The sequence below is a fragment of the Haemorhous mexicanus genome, chromosome 23 (assembly GCF_027477595.1).
Source record: "Haemorhous mexicanus isolate bHaeMex1 chromosome 23, bHaeMex1.pri, whole genome shotgun sequence".
Taxonomy (NCBI): Eukaryota; Metazoa; Chordata; class Aves; order Passeriformes; family Fringillidae; genus Haemorhous; species Haemorhous mexicanus.
Genome location: NC_082363.1, coordinates 4,564,786 through 4,581,836, shown reverse-complemented (window position 1 = coordinate 4,581,836; position 17,051 = coordinate 4,564,786). Strand labels below are relative to the sequence as shown.

The window sequence follows — 17,051 nt, the reverse complement described above, 5'->3', positions numbered from 1 at the left end:
AGGGACAGGGCTGGCGGATGGAGAACACACCACTTTATTGGGGAGGGGGAAGGAGCGCCCGGCAGGGGCAGCCTTGAGAACTCTCCCATGGGTTCGCGGTGGGCTCGGTGCCTGCTCGTCCCGCGAGTGGCTGGGCAGCCGACGTGCTGGGGCATGGGGTCCTCCCCGGCCCTGGGAGCAGGAGGACATAAATAGAGGGAACAGGCAGGTGGGAAAGGGACATAAAACTGACATAAAATGTCTACACGGCATAAGTAACAATACTTAGGGGTATGGCTGGGTGCCCAGTGAGATGTGGAGGTGTCGGGACCTCCCTGTGCCAGGGTGCTGACGCTGGGGATCAGGGTCCCATGGGCAGACTCTGGCGCAGTGCCTCAGCACAGCCGGCCAGCTCCATGCGCTCCAGGGCGGCAAAGACGTGGTCCAGCGTGGCACTGGTCTGCTGGCACCAGCGCTTCAGCATCTCGTACTGCTGGTCACGGATGTGGACCACCTCCAGCTCTACCAGCTCAATCTCTGCCTCCCGCAGCTCCAGCATCCTCATGAACTCCTTCCAGCGTCGTACTGGCACCACATCGATGACGGCATAAAGCTGGCTGCCCTGCAGCAAGGCGCCACGGGGCTCCGGGGGTGCAGAGGGCTTTCCTTCATCACTGGGTGGCTCACCCAGCAAGGCCTCCTCTTTGGAGCTCTTCTTTGCTGTGCCAGTGGCACGTTCTGTCCCCTGCGAGGAGTGTGGCTGGGTCCAGCACGGCTTGTCCCACCTCCAGGCATTGAACTGGCACCATGGTGCGGCTGCAGCCCCGGCCATTGAGGTGGCAGCCTGTGCCATGGGGGGGAGACCACCTGGCAGGGCATCATGCCGGAGCCTCTTCCTCTTGTGGTAGATGGCCAGGGCACCCAGGAAGAGAGGCCCGGTGAGTCCCAGCAGGATGTACTCCAGACCTGAGCCTGAAAGGAGGAGCAGGAGCATCCCCCATCAGCTGGCCAGGACGGTGACTGCACACCACCGACCCTGGCCCCATTGTCCCCATACCTTGGTTGTTGTTGCTGCCACACACTTGCTGGCACTCTTTGCCACACGTGTCTACAGTGCTCCTGCAAGGAGATGAGACCCATGGGTGCCGTGCTGTGCCATGCCACGGGCCCCACATGCATCCCTAGCTGGAGGGTTAATGCTTACGTGTGACATGGCCGGCATTCATCACCCTCTCTGTAGAAGTCAGGCTTGCAGCTGCTGTCACAAAGTGCGTCCTGCTCCTCTGAACCTGGGGAGAGGGTGGGAATGAGGCAGGGTGGCGCAGCCAGAGGTGGCACAGCTGGCAGGTTGTGCCATGGGGCAGCTGGCAGCACTCACAGGGTCGCTGGATGAGACGTCCGGTGCAGGACTGGCATTTCTGGCAAGAGAATTCGCTGCACTGCGGGTCAACGCAGACACGGAATCGGCCGGGCTCACAGCCACAGGCGATGTTGCTGGTGGCCGAGCAGTTGCTCAGCACACTCTGGAAAGCTGCAGAAAGCAGGCAGTGAGCAGTACTGCACGGCACTGCACAGCACAGCACGGTGTGGTGCCAGCTCACCTTGTTGGTCACACTCGTAGCAAGCCTGGCACTTGCTGAAGGTGTTGGGCTGGGTGCGGAAGGTGCCGGCAGGACAGGCGTCACACACGCTGCGATTCTCAGGGTTTGTGCAGGGCTCTTTCAGGAATGTCCCTGCAGGGACAGTGGGGTGACAGGGAGCACGGCCACCTGGAGCAATGCACCTGCTGTGCCACAGTGTGCTGTGCCGTGCCACACGGACTGGGCAGGGCTCACCTGCGGGACACTGAGGGCAGCACTGGCGAGCAGTCTCGACCCAGTTCATGCCGTCAGGGCACTGGTGTCTGTCGGGATGTCTCCGCAGGCGGAGGAGTGGCTGCACCAGGACCCGCTGCCTTCGCAGCACGGTGCGGTCCTGCCACTCTGGGGGCTGCGATTCACTGGCTGCCAGCCACAGAGCTGCCAAGGTCACCTGCAAGCAGGGAGAGAGCAGGGCTGCAGGCAGACGGGTTGCTCCAGGAGCCTTGCACCCCTGGGGACAGCCCTCACACCAGCTCATGCTGGGCTACCGCAGTCAGAGCCGTACCTGGAACTGTGTGGACAGCGGTGCCTGCACAAAGCTGAACGGCTGAAGCCGCGGCCCTCCGCCCCAAAGCCGCGTGGGTGTGCTGCCCCAGGGCTGGGAATGCCCCGCGGCAGCCCCTGTGCTCTGCTTTCTCCGCAGTACACGAGCAAACAACTTCCTGCTGGGGGCCACTGTGCCACAGCCTGTGCCCGGGGGCTACCATGGTACCCCCGTGTGCTCTGCAAATGGTGCTTCCAGGCTGGCTGGGGAGCGGCACCGAGATGCTCGACAGGAGCCTGCCATGTCCTCAGGGATGGGGACCAGTGAGTCAGGCACACGGACTGCTGGTGGTGTCAGAGATCGCCAGCTCAGGGAGGTGTGTCGGTAGCCGGGCGCGTAGGGGTTAACGCTGCCAGCTTTGACTTTCCTGGGGTTTATCTCCCTCACAGAGGAGGTGATTTCCTCCCCGAAAGGAAGCCGTGCCTGGCTCACGCTCCCCCCGATATTATCGCGCTCCGTTACGTGCGTCCCAAAGTAGGTCACTGCTCCCCCGCGGGGTGCCAGGTGCTGTCCGCAGGGCAGCCCTGCTCCCCTGGAAGCCCCCGTGGGTGCTGCAGCGAGCAGCGCCCACGCTGACACCCCTTCCACAGGCCGGGCTGGGGGCTGAGAGGGCCGTGGCACTCCCTGTGGGCAGGGAGCCAGGGGATTCCTCGCTGGGGGCTGGATTTCCCAGCCGTGATGGCCCCGATTACGGCAGTTGAATCATTTTCTACTAAACCCGCCGCCACCGGCAGACTGGAAACCGCGCTGGGCCGCCCCGCTCGCAGAGCGCTGCCGGCAGATCCGGGCGCTGCCTCACTGCCGGCTGCCAGCGGCACATCTGAGTCACCGCTGAGGCACGACCGTCCCGCAGCGGGGCCCTGCTCGCGCATCCCGCCCGCAGACGGGCAGCTGCCCCTGCCCAGAGCGGGGAGCAGGTGCCCGGCGGACAGGGGAGCCGTGGGCACGGGGCTGGCTCCGCGCTGGGGAGAGCCACTGCCGCTTGTGCCGTGCCAGCGCCTCTGCCCCCCGTAACGCAGCCGCCGCTGTCGGTGCTCGTGTGCCGGGGCTGCCACCCGAGCTCCTCGCTAGCCCCGAGGGCAGCCGCCCGCAGGCTGTGGGCACAGCCACTCCCCGCGGCACTGCCCGGCCTGCAGCCCCGGGACTGACCCCACCCTTCCCACGGCCGCATCCGCTCTGTGGCCGAGATCTTCACGGCCGGTGGCCCCCGTGATCACGCCACACCGCGAATGTTTTGGTGCAGCAGAGCGCCGCCCCGGCTGTTAGCCAGAGGGGTAAGCGGTTTTGGCGCGCTTGGCACTGGAGTTAATCCATCTTGCTCCCTCCCTCCTCCAGACCCGTTACGACCACAGCCGTGGGACACCCCACAATTGGTGCCAGGGCTCCATGGGATCCCCAGGGCATCGCACTCACCCAAGCCACCCCAGGGCAGCAACACTTCATCCTTGTGGCCGATGCGGCTGGGTCATGCCGGGGCGGTGAGGGAAGCGGGCAGGAGGAGCAGGGGGTGCAGGGGGGGTGTCGGGGCAGTCAGTGCCCGGGCAGGGTGCCCCTGCACCCCATGGCTGCCATCAGCAGCACGCGACGCGTGGTGAGTGAGCACCAGCCCTCCCCTGAGAGGCTTTTACACCCAACCGCAGAAAGAGGAAATGCTTTTTTGGAAATGAGTCCAGGGACTATGAAACCACATGACAGGAGTGCTGGGCGCGGGAGGGACCTGCAGTGCCTCGCTGCAGACCCGGCCACCGCCCTCCCCTGCCCGTTGGCGCAGACCCACGGTCGCGGGGGTGGCAGGGGGACGCAGGGTACGTGGGGAGCAGTGCAGACCCCCATCCCAGGGCTCCATCCACACCCCGAGCTCCAGAACGGGAGGCTGGAACTGGTCCCAGCCCCCTCTGTGTCTGTCCCAGAGGGGCTCCCTCAGCCACGCTGCACCCACCCAGGTGATGCCCAGCTTTGGGTGCGGCTGAAGCCAAAGGAAAGGAGAGGCAGACATGAGCGTGCACCAGGCTGGTTTTATTGCTCAGCTGGGACGTGGAGTGCAGCTTAGCATGGGGGGGCAGCCGGGGCTCCGGCCACCGTGCGTGTCCCACCGTGTCTCCCACACTCCAGTCCCAGGTGCTGCCATCCACTGCCAGCCCACAGGGCAAACCTGCCTCAGCCCTGCACCATCCTCTCCTGCCACCAGCCCCACCAGCCTCCTCCCTGCACTGTCCTCAGCACTGTGCCACCGGCACCACGTCCCTCTCAGCACCTTCCCCACTCACCACTGCCAACGTCGTCATCCCTTTCTCGCCTGCAAGAGCTGACCCACAGTCTTCCACAGCCCCCCACAGCCCCAGGGCCCCCTGCCCGACAACTCTCATGTCTGCGGACAAGGGGTTCAGCACAAGCCACGTGCCATGTCCAGCCCCGCACCACCATGCCCAGGACACGTCCTCGCCAAGGGGATTGATCTGCATCCCCATTCATGTCCCCACCAGCGTGGCATCCCGTGCCTGCTCTGCCCGGCCCCGGCATTACGCTACGGTTAGAAGCAGGAGAAGCTCCTTGGTACATCCATGCATCTGTCCTTTTCCATGCCAGCGGCTCTCAGACCTCCCTGCAAGACACAGAGTGGGGAGAGATGCCTTCAACACTGGGACTCGGTCCCTAGGAAGCCCCTGGAAGGGCTGGGGCACCCCCCAGGATCAGGCAGCATGTGCTTACGAGGCCGTCAGCGTGGAGTTGAGCAGCAGCGTGGTCCGGATCCGGTACAGCTGCGCCAGAGTCAGCTTGCGGTGCTGCGCCGCCTGGGGGTCCGAGAGGGTCCGGCGGGCAGGAGGTTGGGGGTCGCGCCTGAGCTCCCCTGGGAGGGATGCTGGGCTCTCCGCTGGCTCCTCTGGCTCTGAGAGCTCTGATGTGGAGCTGCCACTGCTGCCGGGGGCAGCCTGAGGTGCGGGCTCTTGGCTAGTCCGGGGGGAACCAGCACAGAGGTCAGAGAGGCTGCGGCTTTGGCTTATGGGGCCGGAGGAAGTGGGGGACAGGAGCTGGGGCAAGCTGGCCTCCGACTTGGACTTAAGCACCCTGGCCGGGCAAGGCAGGAGCTGCACGGGCGTCCGGCGGCGCAGCCGGGGCGAGGCAGGCCGTGGAGCGGGAGGGGCCAGGGAGGGCTCCTGCCCCTCCTCGGCCGTCCCCTCTGGCTGCTGGCCAAAGTCCCGCAGGGAGGCAGGTGAGAGCGTGCCATAGGCGCTGTCGATGGAGGATGAGCGGCAGCCGCTGCCTGGGGAGGCCACGCCGTGGGGCAGGGGAACAGGCAGGGCACCTGCAGGCAGCTCCTGGGTGGGGGTATCGGTGGAGGTGGGGGTCTCGACAGAGGTGCCAGTGCCGATGGAGGTGCTGGTGCTAACAGAGGAGCCATCCGAGGTTGAGCTGAAGGGTCCTGCATCCCAGTCTGGGGAGGAGAGCTCGTCGCCACCCTCTGCTGCCACCATGGCAAGCGTCTCGGTGGAGCCGTCGGATGGGCTGTGGAGGCAAGAAGGTGAGGAGGGGCCTGTGCCAGGCTGGGGATGTGCAGGTCCCTCCCTTCTGCTCCCTACCACTGCTGTGAGTCCGGGCTGGCACTGCTGTGGTGTAGGATAGTAGGTGAACTGGCAGCTGAAGTGCCACTCTCACCGTCCTCCTCCTCATCCTCCTCATCCTCCTCCTCCTGCTCCTCCATGCGCCGGCGCTGCCGCAGCCTCTGCAGCAGGTTCTGGGAAGGGGGAGTCATCAGTGAGGATCGGGGTGTGCACAGGGAACCCACAGGTCCCCCACCCACCCGTGTGCCCTCACCTGGGCATTGCGCACTGCCTCAACCCAGCTGCGGCACAACTGCCCACTGGCCTGGAATGTGTAGGCGGCAACAGCACTCCCCAGCTCGTTCAGATAGATGAGGAGGAAGGAGCCTGTGGGCAGGGGATGTCAGCAGTGTCCAGGGACCTCCCTGTAGTCCCCCTTACACCCAGTGCTCTCACCTGGATCTCTGAGCTCCCGGCAAACGACTCTGTCTACCAGCAAGGGCTGCCGGATCACCTTGGTGCGCTCAGCCTTCTTGAAGGGCTTGGTGATGAGGAAGAGGTCAGTGAAGAGGAAGCAGTAGACGTCCATCTGGGGGTGAGAGTGGAGCCGTGGGCACTAGTCAGTGCAGTGAGTGAGGGTGGATGGGCAGGGCCCAGAGCTGAGACATCCCCGTCCCCTGCAGTCCTCACCTTGCTGTCTTTACCTTCCCGCATCCTCAGGCTGCCCTCGAGGAGGAGCTGCCGGGTGTCCTCCGGGGAGGTGCCAGGGATGGGGGCCGTCAGGTCCAGCCGCAGAAACTCCTTAAGCAGCTGCCAGAAACCCCCAGTGTCAGCATGGGGTGCGTGGGGTAACATGACATGGGCGGCATGGCATGGTGTAGCATGGGGTGGCTTGGCATGAAGTGACATAGGGTGGCACAGCAGTGTGGCAGAGGGTGGCATTGAGTGGCATGGCATGAGATGGCATCTCCACCATGTCCAGCCTACCTTGTCCACCTCGTCTGTGCTGCCCTCCACCACCTCGTAGGCATCAATCCGGCTGAGGATGGCATCCAGGCGCTGCCGCTCCTGCCGCTGGCGCATCCGCGAGTTGACGTCATTGATGAAGCGCTCCACGGAGCTGATCTGTGCCAGGAGAGGTGGTGGGTTTGAGGGGCCAGAGGCCACCGACCCTGCTGCCCCCCACCCCGGATCCCTTACCATAGTGGTGATGGCATCACGGGCGCGTGGGTCATCCGTCTTCTTCAGGATAGACTTGAGGAGCAGCGGGTACTTGGTGAGGCGCTGGTGAGGTTTCACCAGCATGTCGCTCAGCTTCAGGCGGCTGCACTGCTCCTGCTTCTCGGCCCACTGTGGCACCCAGGCATTAGCACCAGCCCCTGCCCCAGCCCCAGCCCCAGCCCCAGCCCCAGCCCCAGCCCCAGCCCCAGCCCCAGCCCCAGCCCCAGCCTCCCCTTACCGTCACATAGGTGCGGAAGAGCTCGCTGTCCCGCAGCAGTGTCCGCATGTACTCCATGCAGCCCTCCTCCTCCATGCAATACCGCACATAGGGCTTGAAGAGGGACCCAAACTGTGGGACACAAGGCGGTCACCATGCAGCACACGGCATGGCATGGCTGCCCACTGTGGCATGGCATCCTCACTCACCATCTTGAAGCCATCGAGGAAGTCAATGGGGTCGAGCAGTGCCCCAGTCCGTCGTGCCTTGGCCAGCACTGAGGCCATGACACTGCGCCACAGCTTGCAGTGCAGCCGGATGATCTCCCCAATGTTGCTGAAGAGCCGCTCAGCATCCACCTGTGGGGGTGAGGTGGGCAGCACTGGGGAATGGCACCTCCACCCTGCAGCATGGCTAGGCTGAGGACCCATCCCTGAACACCCTGTCCCCTGCAGCCCCTTCCACTCACCTCACAGAGCAGCCCTGACTCCTGCAGGTTCACCAGGCAGGAGAGAAAGAGCTGTGGGGTGGGAATGAAGAGGCAATGAGCTGCAGCCACAGCTCCCTGCCTCAGCACAGTGCAGTAGCTGCCAACACTCACATCAGTGATGACTTTGAGGTTCCGGATGTAGGTGGCCTCTGTGTGCAGCAGCTCCCAGATGGCTTCCTGCTGGTGGCACTGCCGGCGCGACAGGACCTGCCAAGCTGAGTGTCAGCACTGTGCCAGTGCCTGGGCACAGCCCCTGAGGCTTCCCAGGCACTGTCCCTACCTCTGTGCCCTGGATGATCTGCTGCCAGCTGTCCTCCAGTGTCAGCCCAGCCTCGTCCCCATCCTCCTCCCAGGAGTCGCGGTCAAAGCGGAGCTGGGGCGGCAGCTTGGGCAGCCCGAAGGTGCTGTAGGCGTGCAGCCTGTTCACCAGCTGCTCCAGCTTCTCAGTCTCCTGGCCAAAAGCGGGGGACAGAGCTGGGTGGGGGCCACTGGGCATGTGCCACGGACCACCTCACCCTGGCTGTGGAACTAGGGTTTTGAGCCACACAGGGACCCATCCCAGGTGCCCAGCATAGCCACAGGCAGTCCCCACACCCTCTCCCTGTGCCTGCATCCCACGTACCCGCCCGAAGGAGCCCGTGCTAGTTCCGGAGCCAAAGAAGCCGCTGAAACGGCTGGCAGCACGGTTCTTCCAGGTGTCAGTGCCATTGGTGGGCAGAGAGCTGCTGCTGTGCAGGGCTGGCTCGGGGCTGGGGATGCTGGTGTCCCCCAGGAACTCTGTTATGTTCTTCCTTCGCCGTCCTGGAGCCTGCAGTGAGGACAGCCAGTGTCCCCGGGATCAGTGCCCAGCGCTGCGGCCAGGATGGGGACAGTGGCCTGGCTGACCTCGAGCACCGTGGGACAGACAGACACCCCGGGCAGTGGGGTCCCCCGGCCAAGCTCCCCTGCCCGCACTGACCTGCCTACCTGCATCCCGGGGGTGCAGGGCCCCGGGGGTGCAGGACCCCGGGTGCTGCCTGGCCAAGCCCGGCCGGCCATGGACAAGCGGCCCCAGCAGCGGGGGCTCAGGGCATCCCGAGGGTCGCAGCACCCGGCCGGGCCGTCCGTCCAGCCGCACTCCCGGCTCGGACCGCAGAGCCGGGGCCGGGCAGGCTGTGGCCGAGCTCCTCCGAAACAAAAGGAGGTGGGGCCAGCGCCGAAAACCTAATTTCCCTCCTCGGCAGATAAGCTACCAGAGCTGAACAATTCACCGGCGGAGATCAAAGCCCCCCGGCTGGTCGCAAGAGCTGGGTCACGGCCAAGCGGCTCCGCCGCCCCGGGCACCGCTGCAGCGGCTGCTCCCTGTGTGTCTCTGGGCCGTGCCGGGATGCGGCCGCTACCATCTCCTCACCGGGGCACAAAACGCAGCAGGGTCCCTGCCTGCCACCAAGCCCTGGGAAGCGGCATGCTGCTGCCACAGCCCCACACCCTGCCACGTCCTCACACCCAGGCGGGAAGAGCTGCTACGGGCACCATTGCCATTACTCACTGTGCTGCCACTCCTCCAGGCGCCCCGGCTGTGACCAGCCCCATCGCCTCGGTGCCACTTGGGACCCACCTGCCCCCAGGAAGGTGGTCGGGACCGAGACCCCCACAGAGGTGGCTGGTTGCCCTCTTGTCCCCTGGCCCTGCTAGAGCCTTGCCGGTCCTGCAGCCAGGCGTCATAGTGCTGGACACGGGTGGTCACTAGCCCTGGCCAGGTAGCCAGGTTGCCGCCCTCAGGGCCTGCTGGCACAGGACAAAGCACCGTGTCCCCCTGGCGGGACCCTGCAGAGCTTCTCCCTTCAGGCCTGGCACCCTGCTCCCATGGGAGCGACGCCCAGCCCGGTCCCACGCCTTATCTGGGGCCAGGGTCCACGGGGCAGGACAGAGCTGCTGTGCTCAGCAGCTGCCAGCAGCTGAGAGAAGGAGTGGTGGCCAGGGCGAGTCCTGGGGCCAGGGCGAGTCCCAGGGCCGGGGTGGCACCGAGTGGCAGCCAACACCGGGGCCTCCAGGGCTCCTGTTTGCCTTTGCTTTGGTGCCAGCCTGTACCTGGCACAGCCAAAGGGCTGGTGCTGCTGCTTGAGCTGCTAGACTGCCATGGCGGAACCAGCACAGCACAACACAGCACAGCCAGCATGGCAGAGCCAGGAGAAAAAGCGGGTCTTGGGGACTCCAGGGGGATCTTCAACCCACACCATTAATGACCTATCTTCATCAGAAAGAATGGCTGTGGGGGGATCACACATTCTGTCATCCCATTCCCAATTTCTCCCTCCCCAGAGCTAGCATTGGCACTCACCAGGCTCTCAGTGCCCTCCCGGCGTCCTGGCAGTGGCTCCAGCACTGGCCCAAGGAATGCAGCACTGCTGGCAGGGTGCAGGATGGGCAGGCTGGCTGACCTGGCATCTCGCACTGCCTGCTCCACCTTCAGCTCATCCCCGGGCTTGGCTGTGGGAGCATCAGGTTGTCAGTGTCCCCTGGGAACTCTGGAGTAGCCAAGCCTCCCTCAGGGCTCCCTCAGCACCTTTCACCCGCAGGTAGTGTCCCCCGAAGCGATACGCCTCGAACTGCAGCGACAGCGGCGTGTGGGACTGGTCCAGGTAGATGTCCACTTTGCCCAGCTCAATCGCCTTCCTCTCAAAGACTGGCAGCAGCACTTCCCTGCAGGACACGAGCCCCGCATTTGTCTCTGCATCTGTTGCCACATTATCTCTTGACCTGTCCCCAGGAGACTCACCCTAGCGACTTCTTCTTCACAGCTGGCACGATCTCTGCCTCAATGTCGATGTTGAGGTCAAACTTTAAGGTGAAGCACTCCTTGCTGGGGTCCTGGAGGCAGGTGGCAGCTGCTTGCCCAGGGGTCCCTCCCTCCCTCCCACCAGGGCCATCCTGCTGCCCTGCCGAGTGCCCCAGGGAGAGGAGCCGGTGCCTTACGTCCGTGTGCCTGCGCCAAGCCTTCTTCTTGGGCAGCTTCAGCGCTGAGCTCTTGCGCTCCCTGCGGGCACAGGGAAGGCAGGGTGACAGGGGTGCTGCGGGCTGGGGCAGCAAACGGGGTGTGCAGGGCTCGGGGCTCACCCTCTGCTCTCTGCCAGACCCTCCTCCTCCTCCTCCACATCAGAGGCAGGGCTGGTGCGCGGGGGGCACGAACGTGTTGACATGTTGCGGGCCAGGATGGAGCCTGCAAACGGGCATCGAGCTGGGCTGTGACAGCTCCCCCAGCCCCGTGCTGGCTCCCGCTGCATCCCACTCCCATCCCCGAGTTGCACCAGCCCCAAGCGCGCTCCATCACTCCCATCTCTGCGCCGCCCCAGAGCCGCGGGGGCAGCGGTGCCACAGCTGGCTCCGGCTCACCTTGCGGGGGCAGGTCGAAGCGGATGTGGCCATCGAAGTGCATGGCGCCATGGAGGCGGCCATCGCAGAGCTCACACAGGCTGAGGGGGCCGCTGCGGCTCAGCTGCCGGCACTCTGCGTGGTGGCATTCCTGCGGGGACATGAGTCCATCAGGCAGGGCCTGCCCGGGGCTGCCAGCTGGGGCGTGTTTACAAGAGGGATGGGCAGCACCACGAGCAGCAGGGTCCCCTCTCCCACCCCCAGCTGCAGCTGGCGCATTGTTCACAGGGAATGCTGAAACCAGAGCGGGCACAGGGAAAGCAGCGTGACCAGGACATGGCCGTGTGGCAGTGGGTGCTGTAAGGACATGGTGATGACATGGGCGTTTCTGCCACACAGAGCCCCTCCCTGCTCCACGGCAGAGCAGAGACCCTGGCACACCTGCACATGCCGAGGCTTGGCCAAGGAGCTGCGGGACAGTCACCTGCACCGCGGCACCAGCACCTCCCCAGCGGCCCGGGAGGCCGCCCTGGCACCCCCCAGCCCCTTTGTGCTGACGAGAGCCGTGTCCCCGTGGCAGGACGGAGGAAGCGAGCGTCTGCAGACAAACAATGCTCGAAGCCGGCGGGTTTCCTCCGATTGTGTGCGGCCACGGCCGCGGCCCCAGCCCCTCCAGGCATTCACAGCAGGTTATTTTTAAACCCCCGGCCAGGCCCCCAGCACAGTGCACAGCCTGTGTTCTCTGGCCAGTGCCCTTCTCACTGGGGCTCCTACTGGACCCGCTCCTGGGGATTGTGGTGCTGCCGGCCATTGCCAGCAAATCCTACTGCCCCGCTGACACATCCCCGTCCCCATGTGGAACCCCCACCGCCACCCTGCCCGCGGAGGGGTGCGAGGGTGCTGGGAGGAGGCAGCCCTGCCCGGGCTTGCCTGTAGAACTCTGCGCTGCTGCGGGGAGGAAGCGCCTGTGCAGCTCCAGCCGCCCCCACTTCCTGCCCTCCTTCCTCCCGGCGCTGCTGAGGTCAGCGCTGACGCGCTCCCACCACCCGCGCTCCCTCCGAGGGGCCGCTGGTCCCTCTGCAGCACCCCCTGCCATCCACGAGTGTCCTATCGCAGGTCTCGACACAGCCGCGGCCTCAGGACACCCTGTACCCTCAGCCCTCCTCCGCTGCCACCATGTGTCCCACAGCGCTGCTGCCATCGTGGCCATCGTGACACCTGCGTGTGGGAGTATGGCCGCAGGCTGCAGGCAGTGCCCGCAGCTGGCACCCATTCAGTGAGATCCCCTGGGACGCCTGGCAGACGCCCCAAAGGGATGCGGGGTTCCTCATCCCCCCTGTGCCAGCAGCTCGCCCCTGGACTCACCCCCACAGGAGGGGCCAGGCGGGATGGCCAAACCCCTCTGCCCACCCCGGGATCAGCTCCTGAGCCGAGCCCCACGGAACTCGCAGCACACAGCAGCTCCGCCGCCCCTCAGCAGGTGCCTCACAAAGCGAGGGGGATCACGATCCTGCACCGTGACACGGCAGGATGAGCCCCCAGCCTGATCAGCTCCCCCTGCCCACCCCCCCTCTACCTGCCAGGCACCATCAGGGGTCGGGTGACAGCGGCGGGGTGGCCTCAGTCGCTCCCGGCAGTCCCAGCTGCACTCCCGGGTAGCTGCAGCCCAGTGCCACGTGTGCCCCAGCAGCACCGGCCCTGCCAGCCCGCCGTGCAAACAGAGCACCGGCACACCCCCGGTGCGCCCGGGCCGTCCTGCCTGCTGCGCCGGAGACACCGCCCGCGGCCCCGCACTGCAGCCCCGGGGACTCGCTGGGAGCCAGGGCGTGGGTCCGGCCCGGCTCCGTACGGCCGGCGGGAAAGAAAGGACCCTAAATCTGCCCTGGCTTCACGTTAGCGAGCGGGGGAACAGACGGACTGTAGCGGATTAGCCCAAATCACGGCAGCTCGGGGAAACGCGTAAACCGCCGCTGCGCCGTTAAATGCCAGCAGGACCCTGACAGCAGCAGGGAATGCGCACCCGGCACGGCAGGCCAGGGGCTGCCGACCAGGGCAGGGGCCCTTCAGGGGGCGGCACGTTGGGCAGAGCTGTCCGCTGCCCCTTCTCATCCCCAAGACCCCGGGCAGCAGCTGCCCCCACCCCGCAGGACCCACCTTGGCCGCCCTCCTCTCTCCAGCGCAGTCGGGATTCTGGCAGTGCAGCACTGTCTCCTCTTCTGGGCACGGTTCGGCTGTGGAGAGGGTAGGGTCAGTGCCTGGGTGCCGTGGTGGGCCTCCTCCGGGCTCGTGCTGAGGCCCCCACACCAGGAATCCCGGGTTTCAGAGTTCAGCAAAGCACTCGGGCTCAGCCCGCCCCACAGCTCATCCAGAGGATTGAAGCCCCGTGCCCAAGAGCCAGTGATCCCACGGCGACAGAATCCGGCACCTCCTGCTCAGCACCCCGGGTACGGGATGAGGACACCGACCTGCCCCAGCTCCCCTAGGGCTGGCACAGCGTGGGGCTGCAGCAGCAGCACTAAATCTGCCGCTGTCAGCCCCCAACGGGGCTTAGGAGCCACTTTAAGCTTTGACAGTTAAATCGGCCTTAGGGACAAATCCTATTTTGAAGGCTTTTGTTATGTGTCGAACCTAATCGTTTAAAAATAACAGACTCGGGCTGCTCGCAGCGGCAAACGAGCAGTACAGACACCCTCTGGCTGGACAGCCCTGCTGCAGGCAGGGATGCCCCGTTGGGAAGCTGCCTGCTGGGCAGGGAGCCACTACTGGGGAAGTGGAGAGGCCAGATGGCATGGTTCTACCACGATGGCACGGCTCTACCAGGCGGTATGGCTCTACCAGGTGGCACGGCTATTACACCAGCCCAGCGGCACAGGGACTTCCCCGCCGCACCGCTTCCATCTCCCGCATCCTTCCCGCCAACGAAAACAGCATCCACGCCGACCCGAGCGAGACCGCGGCCAAGGCCGGGGTTAGAAACAGTCTGCGGGATAAAACAGTCTGCTTTTTGAGGCAGCACTAAAAAAACTGCTGCTTCTGCCTGGAAAGGGGGAGCAACTCGGAATGGTGTTGGTTGCTCAAGCTCCCTTCTGGGAGGCGATCCCGAGGCTGCTGTGGCACCATGAACGCTGCTGGATGATGGTGCAGGAGCAGCCGGGCAGGGCTCAGCTCGTCGCCCTCCGGGAGTAGGGCTAGGAGCCGGGCTGGGAGCCGGGCTGGGAGCCGGGGCCGGGCGCTGCCCCCGCGGCAGGAGCACAATGAGGCCTCTGTCCCCGAGGCCGCCCCGCAGCGCCCGCCGAGCTGGGCCGGCCCCCGCCCCCCGCCGCTGCCGTTTCACTTGACCTATCGGGAATAATAACGGAAACAAATAAGAAATTCTTTCATGCACCCAAGGGAAAGTTTCCCAAACTCACCAAAAACTAGAGGCTGGCCGAAGCGGCCGGCAGTGCCAGGGATCAGCCCCACGCCGCAGCCGCCGGCAGGGCCAGAGCCGCGTGGCCGTTCCCAAAAGCCGACCCTGCCCGCGGGTCACACATGCACCAGGGCCTGGGACACGCGAGCTGGGAACTCCTCGCAGGGAACCTCGCTTTGGGGCAGGGGCAGGAGCGTGTCCGGGTCCCCACCAGACACTTCGGGGGCTGCAGGAGAGATCCTGTCCCCATCAGCTCCTCTCCCCGCTCGGTCACCTCCTCCTTCTCCTGCTGCCGGCTATGCTATCACAGCCGGCGCTCCCGGTGACGGCAAACGAGTTTTGAAACCGGATCGTCCTTGCGGCAGAGCGCACGGCGGCGGCAGCCGGCTGCTTCAGACGCCTGCCCGGGCCGGGGGGAGCGGCGCCGGTGGCACGGGGCGGTTTGCTGAGCGCTCCCCAGCTGCACCTGCAGCATTCCCACGGCATCCCGGCGGCACCCAGCAGCTTCTCCCGACCCCTCACCCTCGTTGCCAGGGCTGGAGGCTTTGGACGGCCGCGCTCAGCCACAGCCTATCGGTTGCCCAAAGCCCCCAAGCCACCTACCCCCGAGCTCCTCGCTGACATCCAGGCTGGAGCTCCAGGAGAAGCGCTCCACTGCCCCGTACTCCAGCCCCGCCAGGCCGGGCGGCAAAGCCTCCAGCTCGTAGGCACCCCGCTTCCTCCAGTACAGAAACATCCTGGGGTAGCGGCCCGGGGGGCCCCCCGCAGCCGTGCCCGCCCCGACGGGGCCACCGGTGGGACTAACCGAGGGAGACCAGCTCTGGCTTTAAGAGTGGGTCCCGGTCTCTGGACAAGCGGTGCATTGACGCCGCCGGCGGGAGCCGCGGGGCGGCCGAGGGTGCTGCTGGAGGCTGCCCAGCGCCCGCGCGGGGGGCGCACAAAGGGCCTTTCTTCAGCCTCCTACAGACATTGCACAAATTTCACTTTCCACCGTCTATGGAAGACATTCGGCCACGGAGACAAGACGTGCTTGTGATGGAAAGAATCAGCATTAAGAAGGGGGCTGTTTGGCGGCTCTGCCGTCCGTCCGGCTTTTGAGGGGGCAGGAATGCGCCGCCCCGAGCTCCGGTTGTATCCCTGCAGCCGTGGGCACACGGGGGCCCCCAGCCTGTGTAGGCAAAACCTATATTCAGGGGGATTTTCCTCCTGCTAATTCAAGAAAGCACCAGATAGGGCTTAAACCCCACAAGGAGAACAAAAAATGGCACCTTCATCCTGCCCCATGCAAAACCACCAGGCCAAGACCATCCCAGCCTTCAAATTAATCACAGCATCTCCTCCCAGAGGCACCAGGTGCTTCTCAGAGTTTTGTTGCTTCTAGGCACCCTTTGCCAGAAATTCCATCATAAATCGTTGCTGCAAAGATAACAGATGCCAACGTATTGCAAAATTAATCCTGCTTGATTTAGTGCATCCTTAATGTTTTAAGTGCTGCCACAGATTTCCCATTGATCATGGGACAGTGTTCTTGTAGGTGGAATGCTTCACCAGGGTTTATGCTCCAAAACCCCCCCAGCTTTCCTGTCGTCCCTCCTCCCCTTAGGGGGCACCAGAAGCTAGGGAGGCTCCTCTTTCCCGAGGATGCAACATTCACTTCTGGGCCCCAGCAGGCACTGGTACCTTGTACCACTTTACCCCGCCCCCCAAAATGCCCCAAACCAAAATTGCAGCTCAGCACACGGGTTACTCACTTGTCCCCTGGATCCATTGTGGGATCCACTGCCCTCAGACAGGTGAGGTGTATGCTGGAGGGCTGGTGACAACACCAAGGGGAATGCTTGGCCACAGTGCTTTTAGTGTTGGGCATTTCTCCCACATCCTTTGCCTATCTCACCTTTGCTGAAGCTTTTTCCACTCACTCCCTTGTGACTTGAACTCCCATCTCACCCTGCCTGGGATGTTCCCCCTGGCTGCACCACGGCCCCTTTATTTATTTTAGCCACTGTTCAGGCCACAGTGCTGGCCAACTTCTCCCTTTGCTGCCAGACCCAGCCATATGGGGATAATTAGGCTTGGATTAAGTTTAACTCTTTACAAGGCTGCAACACTGCATAGGCCCTTGCAGCTCTTCTCCAGCTCTGTCCCCGGCTCACCTCTCATACCTGTTTGTTTGTTTACAGCTGATTGTTCCTGGAGTTCTAGGAAGTCTCTTCCCAAACCAGATAAAAGCAGTTTTGCGGATTACTCACACCCACCGCAGCCACCAGCCAAAAAGCTCTGGCCCCAAGTGCACCACATTCCTCCTTCCTCTGCTTTCCTCCTGCCTCCACAGACCTGGCCCAGGGGATTTGAATGGGTGCTGGGCTCAGGGGGCTGCAGACTCCAGGGCTGGGCTGTTCCCCAGTCTGGGCTGAGGCAGAGCCATGCCTCATTTTGCAGGAGCTGCTTTTAGAAGCCAGGTTACTTTTGCAGTCACAGATCTGGGAAGAGCCCAGCAGGCTGGTATTACCCATAAAGAATAGTTTGTTCCAAAAACATCCTCAGCTTGACCTGAGGCACTCACTCGGCCCTGTGCAACTCCCACCACCCCCAGCTTCCCTTGGCAGCAAATTGCTAATTGACAAAGGGCTGGGAAGAAAAATAAATAAAGATCCTCCCATG

The 17,051-nt window shown here is 64.4% G+C and overlaps 2 protein-coding genes across 6 annotated transcripts; both read right to left on the bottom strand.

Moving 5' to 3' along the window:
• Window positions 1–11: 11 nt before the first annotated feature.
• TNFRSF25 (TNF receptor superfamily member 25) lies at window positions 12–4,003 on the bottom strand. 3 transcript variants are annotated; one of them, XM_059866463.1, is made up of 6 exons: window positions 1,815–4,003; window positions 1,581–1,712; window positions 1,358–1,510; window positions 1,184–1,268; window positions 1,037–1,098; window positions 12–951 (listed from the first exon to the last, which is right to left on the bottom strand). In XM_059866463.1, exons 1-6 carry the CDS (start codon window positions 2,095–2,097, stop codon window positions 341–343), a joined length of 1,326 nt encoding a protein of 441 aa, XP_059722446.1. In that variant the 5' UTR covers window positions 2,098–4,003; the 3' UTR covers window positions 12–340. The 3 variants fall into 3 exon arrangements, with proteins under 3 accessions (XP_059722446.1, XP_059722445.1, XP_059722444.1); XM_059866462.1 differs by having other exon boundaries at window positions 1,581–2,010; window positions 3,577–4,003; XM_059866461.1 differs by having other exon boundaries at window positions 1,581–4,003.
• Window positions 4,004–4,158: 155 nt separating this feature from the next.
• On the bottom strand, window positions 4,159–14,637 carry PLEKHG5 (pleckstrin homology and RhoGEF domain containing G5). Of its 3 annotated transcripts, XM_059866455.1 has the most exons (22): window positions 14,392–14,637; window positions 13,136–13,212; window positions 11,003–11,132; window positions 10,727–10,829; window positions 10,586–10,646; window positions 10,389–10,480; window positions 10,176–10,312; window positions 9,951–10,099; window positions 8,253–8,438; window positions 7,911–8,081; window positions 7,742–7,837; window positions 7,610–7,660; window positions 7,350–7,499; window positions 7,162–7,272; window positions 6,903–7,052; window positions 6,690–6,827; window positions 6,393–6,512; window positions 6,159–6,291; window positions 5,977–6,089; window positions 5,742–5,896; window positions 4,873–5,667; window positions 4,159–4,765 (listed from the first exon to the last, which is right to left on the bottom strand). In XM_059866455.1, exons 3-22 carry the CDS (start codon window positions 11,043–11,045, stop codon window positions 4,756–4,758), a joined length of 2,964 nt encoding a protein of 987 aa, XP_059722438.1. In that variant the 5' UTR covers window positions 11,046–11,132; window positions 13,136–13,212; window positions 14,392–14,637; the 3' UTR covers window positions 4,159–4,755. The 3 variants fall into 3 exon arrangements, with proteins under 3 accessions (XP_059722438.1, XP_059722439.1, XP_059722440.1); XM_059866456.1 differs by lacking the exons at window positions 13,136–13,212; window positions 14,392–14,637 and adding an exon at window positions 12,558–12,714; XM_059866457.1 differs by lacking the exons at window positions 9,951–10,099; window positions 10,176–10,312; window positions 10,389–10,480; ... (3 more) ...; window positions 13,136–13,212; window positions 14,392–14,637 and adding an exon at window positions 8,597–8,716.
• Between the last annotated feature and the right edge of the window lie 2,414 nt (window positions 14,638–17,051).